Source organism: Notolabrus celidotus, chromosome 19, assembly GCF_009762535.1.
Source record: "Notolabrus celidotus isolate fNotCel1 chromosome 19, fNotCel1.pri, whole genome shotgun sequence".
NCBI classification, from domain to species: domain Eukaryota; kingdom Metazoa; phylum Chordata; class Actinopteri; order Labriformes; family Labridae; genus Notolabrus; species Notolabrus celidotus.
This window is the reverse complement of record NC_048290.1, coordinates 2366793-2379531: the sequence shown is the minus strand read 5'-3', so window position 1 is coordinate 2379531 and position 12739 is coordinate 2366793. Positions and strand designations below refer to the sequence as shown.

The 12739-nt window shown below is 42.8% G+C and overlaps 1 protein-coding gene across 1 annotated transcript in view; it reads left to right on the top strand.

Moving 5' to 3' along the window:
- The first annotated feature begins 400 nt into the window (after positions 1–400).
- The window catches only part of zswim6 (zinc finger, SWIM-type containing 6), a 52433-nt gene continuing 40094 nt past the window's right edge, over positions 401–12739 (top strand). The window contains exon 1 of the mRNA XM_034709721.1: positions 401–903. Coding sequence (XP_034565612.1) covers positions 444–903 — 460 coding nt within the window. The 5' untranslated portion in view covers positions 401–443. The remainder of the gene's footprint in view (positions 904–12739) is intronic.

Below are 12739 nucleotides of genomic sequence, written 5' to 3'. Positions count from 1 at the left end.
TTAAATAAAATGTATTATTATTATTATTATTAATAATGATTTTATTTGATTCATTTTTATTTATCTTTATTTTATTTGCATTTATATCTTATTTTATTCCTTCTTTTTTTATTAATATTTTGACTTGAGCAAACAAACAACCACTCATTAAACGTTGTGAACATTTTCCTGAATGTTAAAACCCAGAAGTTGTGTTGAAGGAGTTATTATTGTTTTGTATTGAGGAAGTTAACTCTGACTCATTTTGCTAAATGTGCTAAAAGTTCTGACTCACAGAAACGAACCGGAACCCCCATCACTACCGGACAGGCCCCGCCCCCTTCAATTTGTCAACAAAGGGGTTTGACAAGCCCGGATAAGCCCCGCCCCCTGTTTCCTTAAAAGGGTGATTTGGTGAAACCCGTCCAACCATCAGCGCGTGCGTCCCTCTCCTCCTCCTTCATATGGTCCCTGACTTCCTCCGTCAACGCGGAGCGAACATGGCGGAGCGCGTCCAGCAGCCCCCGGCCAAGCGGCTCTGCTGTAGACCGGGATACGGATCCACATGTAGGCAAGGCCAGCGGGCCGCGGGGACCCCGTGCGGATCCTCGGCGTCCACTGAGTCCAGCAAAACCCAGAACCCGGAGTCTCTGCTGGACATCGCGGCGCGCAGAGTCGCGGAGAAGTGGCCGTTTCAGAGGGTGGAGGAGCGTTTCGAGAGGATCCCGGAGCCCGTCCAGAGGCGGATCGTGTACTGGTCTTTCCCCAGGAGCGAACGGGAGATCTGTATGTACTCGTCCTTCAGCACTGGAGGATCAGAGGAGTCCGGAACCAGCGCGGAGACCAGCGACGAGACGCGGCTGCCGTTCCGGCGCGGCGTCGCGCTGCTGGAGAGCGGCTGCGTGGACAACGTGCTGCAAGTCGGTGAGTGAGGAGGAAACAGGGAGGAAGGAACCCAAATACACCTTTTACCTTTACATTACACCACCTTCAAACCTCCAGAGAGCTTCATGGAGGGCTGAGTGAGGGAAGCTCTCTGGAAACATTAGTGCTTAAAGTCTCAACAAAGGGGGACGCGCTCAGGCGGCAGAGCAGCGGCGACAATGGGGCTTTAAATCTGCTGTGTGCATGAATGGGAATGTGTGACCGGGGGCTTTTAAATCCTGTTTTGCTCAGGGGGGAGTTTGAATGTGAAACACATCAGGGCACAATGACAGAAATCCAGTAATTGAGTTGAAAATGAAGCTGTGGAAATAACAAAAGAGGAATCCCCTGATTTCCCACAGAGGCACCAAACCCCACTCACAAACTTTCAGATATAAGATAAGATTTACTTTATGTGTCTCCCATTGGGGGAAATTCTTGTGTTACAGCAACCCAGACATAAGTACAATCAAGAAGAAGTTTCACTAAGTAAAATAAAATAAAGCTAGAATAAGATTTAGATATATGTTACAATGGAATTTAGATTAAATAGCAGTAATTACAGGCAGTATTAAAAATGATTCAGTAGTGACAGGTTGACATGATGTTATTATGGTTGGTAATGACAAATTAAGCAATAAGTCAGAATAAATATGGGTATGTAATATGACCATGAGTTGTAGTTACAATAATAATGTAATATAAAATAAGAATTGAGTTGAAAATGAAGCTGTGGAAATAACAAAAGAGGAATCCCCTTATTTCCCACACCAAACCCCACTCACAAACTTTCAGATATAAGAGCTCAGACTAACCAAACTGCGTGTTCAGGGGATTTTTAAACATTTAGAACGCATATTGGGGTCTTCAAAAAGCACCTTATCTACCCCACACATCCTTTGTTCCCTGAAAAGATTGAATTAATTGATCTGATGTGACTTTAAATGACGCTGCAGAGGCTCTTACACTCATTTCTATCTTTAAATGTGATGATTTCAAGCTATATCTCACATGCCTGCCCTTTTAAAATCCATTTTAAATGCTTACATAAAGTATTGAGTAATAAGGGAAGTGTTCAAACAGTGTTGGGTTGGGTTTTAACTGACATGCATTGCATTTGAATGAGTTGTTCATTGTGGCCTGATTGATAACGTGCACGTTGTGTGTTTTGTCGGCTGTAGATTTGTCAGATATGCAGTCAGAGTGTGTTGTAGTAGCTGTATTCGTGGATGTAGAGACTTTAAGGTTGCTTTATGTTAAAGGAGTGATTTTGTCTCTGAGTGAAAGAGGAAGAAACATGTGCTGACTGAGCTGACAGCTGCTCAACAACTTTCCTCCCATGACACAACATTTGATTTTTGTGATTTAGCAGTGATTTCTTTAACATTTCTGTCACACTTTAATTACCCAGGCAGCACACATATTAAACCCCCCCAGCATCCCCATTGTGAGTTTGGCACTTTGTTCCTATTTTCATGTTCATTTGTGTCTTTCAAGCGTCCCGTCGCCTCCGAAAAGGGAAGGCAAACAAAAGCATCTTTTCACTCCCTTGTTAAGTCGAGGACGTTTGGAAGGAGGAAGCGTATTCTCCTCAAACGGACCCATGATTCACACCAAACCACAGCCAATCGGTTCAGGATTTAGGGTCTGGGTTTTTTTTTTTTTTGTGTAGTGGCAGAAAGATTGGAGATAGCTCACTTTGCGGTCTCACGTTGGGACTCCTTTGAAGCTGTCTGTCACCTGTGAGTCCACCTCCTCACGGCGCTGTAATCCCATTACTCCACATGCTTCATTTGAATAGTAATACAATCTGAACACTTGAGGTTCTGCATGCCCGCCCCCCACTTTTAAAATGCAAGAGTGGGCTTTGTGAGGGGGGCCATGGGGAATACACACACACACACACACACACACACACACACACACACACACACACACACCCTACAACACCATACACCAACCTCTGTCCTGCCAAAATAAGAGCCCTATTTATATTCCCAGATATTCAGAAATGTTTCTGTAAAGGGGGGGAAACTGAATCTGGGTTGTTATGCTAGAGAGCGGAGGGGGGCTTGATCTGCATGCTTACAAAGAGAGGAATAACACCAACACACACACACACTCACACACACATGCAGGGAGGGTTTCTTTCCTGGCTGATTGCACCCCAGCCTGGAATTTGCTGGAAAAATAGAGCCAAGAAGTGATAAATAAAAGATGTAATCTCCTCATGTGTGGGCTGTACCAGAGGAGGGAGGCTTTTTTTTTTTTTTCTCGCAGCAGACCTTGAGGAAATGAATTGGCACACATTTTCTGAGTGGACCCCCCCTCTCGCTCCACAACAAACCCTCACTGTTAATCAGCGCAAAGATAAAGGAGGCCATTTTTTCCCTCCTCTCTCCTGCGAGGGTAAATACTGCAGCAGCTTCCACGGTTCAGACTTCAGGGCTGCCTTATTCCCTCAGTTGCAGCCGATATCATATTTGTTGGGATGATATTGAGCTGCGAGGCGGAAAACAAAGAAATAACTAAAGTGCGCTCCAAGCTGTCGGTGGTTTAATATCAAACAGTGAGAGCGGTGTCCAGAGGTGAGAGATTTGCAGATAAATGGACTGTTTTGGAAAGTAATCAACGATGTGATCACAGCTCCTATACTTCAGAAATCCTGCTTTCTCTCAAGAAGCAAAATGCAGAATCAGGGCCTCACAGTTGGAGCTCATTCTGCAGCTCTAACACACTCACAACTTCCTAATAACTTCTCATTAACTCTTGCTATCTGTGCAACCGCTTTAAACATTTCATTAAGTTTCTCATTAGAAGCAGAAAAGTCAAATTACCTGCCCGTGCTCATTAAACTTAAAGACTCGTTCTGCTTAATGCATGAAATCAGAGTTAAATCTGCTGCTTTTAAAGTCGTGCAATCACTGTTAAAAGCCTGATGGTGGAAAGGTGGAATAACGTAGGAGGACTCTGCTCCAGTTCAAAGTCTAAGTCCAGTATTCAGTCAGAAACCAAACAAACAGCAGCACAGGTAGGCAGCAGGCAGCAGGCAGCGTCACGTGAAGCCTTTATGTGTTTGAGCTCACACAGAAAGACGAGCTCCTCTGGTGTGAAGCCGCTCTGCGTTTGAGAGGAGCAGAGAGGACATGAAAGGCTTTTGTCTAACTCAGTTTGCACTCAGGGTCAGAGAGCTGAAAACACGTCCTGTGAGAAGAATCAGGAGCTTTAAAGGAGTGAAAGAAGAAGAGTCTTTACAGTCTTCCTTCTTGTAAATTCCACATAAACCTCCTCCGTCTGTAGACCTCTGTCTCCAGTCTGTCTGTGATCAGGAACAGGTTTGAGATTAGTGAAGTGTTGTTTAAAAGCACTTTGTGTATATTCCAGGGATAGATGATTACAATAATAATTATATACAATACAAACTGTAAACAAAGCTATGAAAACCAAAGAGCCGGACTCTCATCCTGGTACACTGAAGGGACTCAAGGTAAAGCTGAAGGTGGTGTTTACAGTCCTGCAGGTGGAGCGTCGGGTCAGGTCACCTGACAGGAAGTGACGATGTGACGTTACATGGAGGCTGTTAAAGGAATCATGCTAGGGACAGAGGGATGGAAGGATGGAAGGAGAGGTTGGTTGATTGGATAGAGAGTAGTGTTGATGAATGGATGGACTGAAAGGTGGATGCATGAAAGGATAAATGATGGAAAGATGGGTAGACTGATGGTATAATGAAAAAAGATGGATGAATAAATGGATAGGTGGATGGAAAATAGATTAATTGGATTATGAATTGGTGGATGGCAAGATTGGTTGGATTATTGGACAGATGGATGGAAGAAAGATAAATGGAAGACAAGATAAAGAAAGTGGAAAGATAAAGAAAGGGGTGGATGAGGTGCTGAAGAGGTGGATGATGGTAAAGAAGTAGATGGATGGATGGTAAAGAGGTGGATGGATGGATGGTGAAGAGGTGGATGGATGGATGGTAAAGAAGTAGATGGATGGATGGTGAAGAGATGGATGGACGGTCAAGAGATGGATGGATGGATGGATGGCTAGAACATTGATGGATGGTGAAGAGATGGATGGATGGCTAAGAGTTGGATGGTAGAGAGATGGATGGATGGCTAAGAGAGGGATGGATGGATGGTGAAGAGATGGATGGTAGAGAGATGGATGGTGAAGAGATGGATGGTAGAGAGATGGATGGACGGTCAAGAGATGGATGGATGGATGGCTAAAACATTGATGGATGGTGAAGAGATGGATGGATGGCTTAGAGATGGATGGTAGAGAGATGGATGGCTAAGAGTTGGATGGTAGAGAGATGGATGGATGGATGGATGGATGGTTAAGAGATGGATGGTAGAGAGAGGGATGGATGGATGGCTAAAACATAGATGGATGGTTAAGATATGGATGGATGGTAAAGCAGTAGATGGACGGTCAAGAGATGGATAGATGGATGAATGGATGTAAAGCCGTGGATAGATGGATGGATGGATGGAGGGATAGTAAAGCAGTGGATCTATGGTAATGATTGAGAGATGGATGAATGGATGGCAAAGATATGGATGGATGGATGGTAAAGCAGTAGATGGACGGTCAAGAGATGGATAGATGGATGTATGGATGGATGGATGGATGGATAGTAAAGCAGTGGATAGATGGATGGATGGATGGATGGATGGAGGGATGGAGGGATAGTAAAGCAGTGGATCTATGGTAATGATTGAGAGATGGATGAATGGATGGATGGTAAAGATATGGATGGATGGATTGCTGGATAGAAAGTAGTATTGATAAATGGAGGGATAGAAAGATGGACTGATGGACAGATGGATGGATGAACAAACAGACTGATGGAGAGATAGATTAATGCATGTATAGATGGATAGATAGAAAGATGAATGATGTATGGAACGGTAGATTGGAGAATAAATAATAGATGGATGAATGCATAGAAAGAAAGATGGAGAGATAGATTAATGGATGGATGCAAATATTTATGAACTGAGGATGATAAAAGATGGAGAGGAAGCTAGATGGAGTAGTTTTGGATGATGAGGCGAGCTGAGATCTACATTGAGCTGAAGTCTAACCTTCAGCTGTGTGTTGATGTAAAGACCGCTGTGTTTGTGTGAGCTGCTTATTTTAGACTCAGGATCTCCTCCTGCTCCATCAACACATCCTCAAACTGAACACTTACTGTACGCATGTTTACTCTCACCTCAGAGAGGAGGACACGCATGGTCTCTATATGTGGAGGGTAAACATACACTGTCATGTGTTTATTACCTGCAGTCATGAGGTCACGGTTAAGCTGCTCGCCATCAACAAGGAGGCCAGGTCCGTACTTACAGAGTCCTCAGATGACCCGATCTCTAACTACAGTAATGTGCTTTCATGTGCTGTGTGAGGTCAAAGGTCATGAGAACATAAGTGGTGTAGTCATGAGGTGTTTGTTTGTGATAGAGGAATGTGATTCCTTTCTTTCTGGAGTTGCAGCCGCTTACATCTCTGCTGTATGAGGAGCTTTTGGATATTGAGTCATTGCTTCTTACGTTTTAAAGATTCAACAGCTGCTGGAAGAAGTAGAAGCACGATTCAAGCTCCACGCTGAATCGGTTCTCTCCGAGTCCGCGTCGACGTCTCTCTCAGTTTGTTCACTGAAGTGCAGAATTTGAGACCGAGCCCTGAAGTCTGTCACAGTCCTGTTTCCTCACAGACTGCGAGCTGACGTCTGCTGTCGCTGCAGGCTGTGGATCCTGGCAGCTCGTCCACCTCCTCCCGTGTATCTGCAGTTTCCCTCACATTTCATCATGTGATGTTGGAGACTCGGCTCTCTGGTCTGCGCTGGGTTTTCGGGCTGTCACCACACAGAGAAGTCTCAGCAGCTCTCTGTGGTGAACTTCTGTCATCTCTGGAATGAGACGGAGTCTGAGGGAAACTTCACCAGCTCTGGTCCTGGACGGTCTGGCTCTGTGATCGAGCGGCGGAGTTACTCCATCTGTAGTCATCATGATTACGAGCTTCTGTCTGCAGTCGTGCAGAAAACGCCACAGAGGATGAAGTCAAAGTACATGTTACAAAAAGAGCTTTCATAGAAGAAGAAGGACGTAAACAACTATTTTTGCATCCTAGAGAAGCTCATACATAAACTCAAACTCTCTGCTGGTTCTGATTCTGCTTTATGAAATATGGATTACACAACACGGCCTCTTTATCTAAACCTCTGATACTGTTTGTACTTATACACAGATCTGCTAAAGTCAGCATTCTTTATTGAATTAAGCTCGAGTTTAGCACATCAAAGCACACTTTGTCTTATCTCACACACACACACACACACACACACTCTCTCTCTCACACACACTGATGCATACATAAAGCCCCGGGCCTCTTGTACACACTGATTACTGCCGGCTCGCTCTCTCATCTGCAATTTTATGAAGAATCAATGAATCGGCGCGCACCTATTGAATGATGCAAAGCTTTGTAAGTATGCACAGAGAGGGCACACACACACACACTCTCTCTCTCACACACACACACACGCCTCGCTCGGCCTTGTAGCATGTTGATCAGCATTAATGGAGTATGCATAGCTCCTCGATGTGCTTCTTCTGCTCGCTGGGATCAATTTTTCTGAGAGCAGCAGCGGGCGAACGAACGCTCGGCTGGGTCTCACAGAGAAGCTGCTGCCATGTTGAGAAATGGTTTCACGCCACGGTGACCAAACTCGTATGAAATTAAGGAACAGTCCGGTCAGAGCGAATGTTCACACAGGAGGAGGATTTTGAACCGGGTCAGTCTGAGTTTTTTTTCCTCTTGTTGCCGGTCGAAGTCTTGGAGTTCTGCCCAGGTATTTTCCAGGCTGGTGTCAGACACCACGAGGAATGTGGTGTGACTTTTTCAATCCTGTTTCCACACAGGAAGAGAAGCTGATGTATCCCACTGATGCTGCACAATGCTCTTATATATGTACAGAGGAAAGAAGGACGTTTACAGAATATGATCGGATTTATTCTGCAGTTTTATTTATGTAAACAAACGTCACAAAAGATCAGAGACAAGCAATCAGACTTTATTTATAAAGAGCTTTTCATACAATGACAGTGTAACACAAAGTGCTGAACATCAAAACTACTTCAAATAGAATAAATAAAAAAAATAAAGATATATAAAAATATCCTAAGGTTAAGAACACAATATATGCAACAATGATAATAATGATAACAGTAAAAATAAAATAAATAAATAAATAAAAAATAAAATTCAACACAGGAAGTTAAACTCACCACAATAAAATACATTTCTAAGAGAATAAAACACTAAAATATTAAACCATTAAAATAAAATAAGATGCTATACTTAAAATAAATAAAACAAAATAAAATTAATAAAAAGTGACTAAAAATTGAACTAGATAATACATAAATAAATAAATAAAAACATCAATAAAATTTAAAAAGTGACTTGATTATAAATAAATTAAATTGAATAAAATAAAATGACCCAAATTTGAACTAGATAATAAATAAAAACATAAATAAATAAATTAAATAAATAAATATTGACTAAATTTGAACTAGATAATAAATAAAAACATAAATAAATTAATTAATTAATTAAATAAATAAATATTGACTAAATTTGAACTAGATAATAAATAAAAAATATAAATAAATTAATTAATTAATTAATTAATTAAATAAATTAAAATGGACTAAATTTGAACTAGATAATAAATAAAAACATAAATAATTTAACTAATTAATTAATTAATTAAAATTGACAGAAATTTGAACTAGATAATAAATAAAAAAATTAAAAAATTAAAAAAATTAAAATTGACTAAATTTGTACTACATAAAAAATGAATAAATAGATAAAGTAAGGTGAAATAAAACTGTTACAATAATAAAACTCTAAAAAGGTCGGTCTTGAGTTTGCTTTTAAAAATGTTGATCCTCTGTGCATCCCTCAGATCTTCTGAAACAAGAACGTTCTCTTCTTCACTCTGTACTGGTGATGTGACTCTTTAAAGAAAATTAGTTTTACATGCAAAAAGGCTCAAAGTGTCTTAAAGGTCTTGTGTTCATAGGTTTTATCACAGTTGACAAAAAAGAAGTAAGTAGTTCATGTTTTTGGGACTATTTTTAGCGGTGGATGGATCTACATTTGTTTCTTTAGTGCTCAGAATATTCCTGCTTTGGTTTTTTTGCAAGCTGTGTTCACACATGAACCAAACTCCTGAATATTCCCAGAGATATCCCGGGTGAGCTGCAGGTGCACGTCGTCTTGTAAGAAGTCAAAGTGAGCTGAAGAGAGATCACAGCAGGAAACACTCAGGATGGGTTGTTGATGTCATTCATGTCATGCAACTGTTGTATACGAAGAAGAGCGTTAGAGACAGGGTGAATGAAATCATCAGAGGTTGAAGAAGAATGATTCTCAACAAAGATTTCTGCACCTCCGTCTGTTTGCATGTAGCATTGATATAAATGGTACTATAGGTCATGTTCTTCCTGTAGTAAACATCACACTGTGGCTTTCACAGCGTGGTTTCATTGTCACCTCCCCTCTTCGGACTTCCTTCATACTTTGGGTGTTGATGTGTGTGAACTAGCATTTCGGGGTCCGAGCTCCTGGAAATGTGAACGTATGAAAAGAGGGTTTAGGTTAAAGCTTCTCCAAGCGCTCCTTCCACATCCATCCACGTCTCCCTGATCTGTATTCCTCCGCCGTATCCCTTCATCATTAACCTTCAGCCTGACGGAGAGGAGAGGCGAGGCGGTGGATGAGGAGGACGGAGGATGGAGGAGGGGAGTTTTACCTCCATCTCTCCTCAGCTCGATGGATGCTGCTTCTGAAGCTTCATCTTAATGGCTGCTGCATGAATGCTGAGTCTCCTGTTTGTTGTTTTCTTGATTTAATCCCTAAAGAAGGTCAAGAACGTGCATCACTGATTCGTTGAACCCAAGGTGATGATTAAAACAAGCGATCAGGATGTTAATCTCTGATATTTTAGAGACAAATCTGCATCAAATGTAAAATTACTGGTTCAGTAGGATGAAGAAATGCTAGTAGAAGTCCTGAATGGTTCATGAGTTCTTGTAGTCTGATTGTTCCAGCTCTGTAGATCCTCTTCCCTCCTCTCCTGGGTTTCTGGTGCTTCAGGGAGTTTTTCTTTAACCCCACACTGTCGCCACAAGTCAAAGCCTGCAGCGGCCCTCGCCTCCTGGGAGCCCCGGGCCTCACTAGAGAGGGAGGGAAGGGGGGGAGTCTCTGGAGAGGAGTGCCCTTCGGACCTCTGCTGCTTTGCAAACAGAGCGCTTCGGTTAATAACAGGTGAAGTGCTCCGAGCGCTTTCAGGAATATGAGCTCCTGAGGTCGCCACCGCCAAACTGATCTTCTTCTAATCCTTGTGAATAAAAAGCGTCTTTAGAAATAAGATCAGTGTTTGCTGAGCGCTGCAGACTGAACCACCAGGAGCTTCTTCTGTCTCGTGTGGAGCAGCCGGCTCACCTCGCCTAGGCTGTTAATCAGAAGCTGCTTATGAGCAAACTTACCTTTTAATGAGAGCTTAAAGGTGTCATCCATCAGACGCTGTTAGCAGAGCGGCCTCATAATGAAGACTGATGCTCTCTGTTCAGAAACACACAAACAGCAGCTGGGATCGAGCTGGGACTAAAGTCTGTGTAAGAGTCCTGCAGACACTTTGTAAAGGAAGGAGGTTTTAGGGACTCTTTTAGCTCTAGTTCTGGTCTCCACCAGTACTCTCTCTCAGCTGCTGTCTCTCACTTTGAGTTCAGGGGAAGGACAGAGGAAGAAGTTCAGATTAATCAGATGCACCTAAACCCAACATGTACACCTATTTTGATCAGATCTGGTCTTTATCTGGTTTGTGGTGTGAGTGTAAACCCTGTGCCTCCCTCCTCTCTGTGAACCTGCTCTGCCAGATAATGCTCCTGCCATCTGCTCTGTGTTTCTATCCGCCCGTACATGTCTGACCCAGAGAGAGAACATCAGTGTTTGTTTAACCAAATTTACTGAGTGCACAGACTGTGTGTCACACAAAGTAAACCCCCTGCCCGCCCCTGTTGCTGCTTTTGTCACGGGACCTGTAACATTCACTTCCTGGCCCCCGCTCGGATCCACGTTTGGGGATCTCCTGCCGGGTTGCAGTTTATTATTCTTCCTCTCTGAACGCTCTCTCGCTCGCTCCGCCTTCGTGTGTCTGAAATAAAAACCCAATGATCTCGTTCTCCAGGTCGGACTGTCGCTGCAGGCTCAGCCTGACCTTCACTGACTCACAGCTGAGCTCACCTTGAGTGAGTGCCTTAAAGCTCCAACAGGTACAACATGTCGAAGTTTAGACAAGCAAAACCTGGTTTTAAGGCGCTTCCTGAAACTATTTGATAATGTTTCCATTGTCTAAACACCGGCAGGCGAACTGTTCAACAAGTTTGTCTCCTCATGTGAAAACTTCTCCGATGTCCTGAACCCTTTAAGGTTCATAAGGGACGAAAACTTCAAAATAAAAGCCCTCATATATCTGCTGATGGTGATAATTGTGTTCCAGATTTGATGCTTTTTATTGTTTATGGGAAAATAAACTTTAAACCTCTATTTTCTTTTTTTAAGTTCTATTTTTTGGCCTTTTTGCCTTTATTTGATAGGACGGCTGAAGAGAGACAGGAAATATGGGGAGTAGAGAGTGGGGAGAAGACATGCAGGAAATGGTCGACCGGCCGGTAATCGAATCGGCTACCCCTGCGACGAGGACTGTGGCCTCTGTATGTGGGGGGCTTAGACCGCTAGACCACCAGCGCCCCCTTTTTTTGCCTTTTCACTGACAGGACAGCTGAAGAGAGACAGGAAATGTGGGGAGTAGAGAGAGGGGGAAGACATGCAACTGGCGACCTCTGCGACGAGGACTATAGCCTCTATACATGCAGCGCTTAGACCACTAGGCCACCAGCGCCCCTAATACCTCTCATTTTGGACTGTTTTACCAGAGACACAAACTCTACAAACACATCACTTTGGGCCTGACAAGTTTGAGTTTGAGCCATAGACTGTAGAAAATATGGACGTAGTATCCGTGACGTCACCCATCTGTTCCTGAGAGCTGTTTGGAAGCCAATCGACGGCGGCAGCCATATTGGAAATGCAGAACTCAACCAGGCAGAGTGTGACGTAAAGGGGCGGAGTTTGAGCCTCCTAGCCAACAGCTAGTCAGTCATGTCCTTATTTGGGCAAAAACTTGTAATCTTAATATCTTCTGAACCGTCATGTTAGAAAAAAATTCACCCCCCGTACAGTGTGTGCCGATAGAGAGATTAGCTTCGTAGACCCAAGCCGTTTTTTGAACAAGGCTGTAAACATGTTTATTAGTGCTGCAAAGATCGTCTTCTTTGAATTGGTGTGTATGTGGTTTCCGGTGTTTCTGCAGCCAGCCTCTAGTGGATTCTCAATGAACTGCAGTTTATAACACTTCCACATGGGCTTCATCATTTGAGACCGGAGGTTGCCGCTTGGTTTGAGCGCTAACACACTAACCGGGCAGCTACTCTTCTTTTTATTACACTCTTACACACCAAATTTACATTCCTGCTGTAGTGATGCAAAGTAACGACAACACTGTGCTTTAGAGCAGGGGATCCCAATATTCCCAAGATCTTTTTTTTTTCTTTAGTAATCTAAAATTTCATATTTTGTCCATAACTTTAAATAAATTGGGGAAAAAAGTTATTAAATTTGATATGAAACAATGATTTTAACTAGTTTTCCGCCTTTCCTTGTTGTCGGATGACTCCTCGGGTTAGCG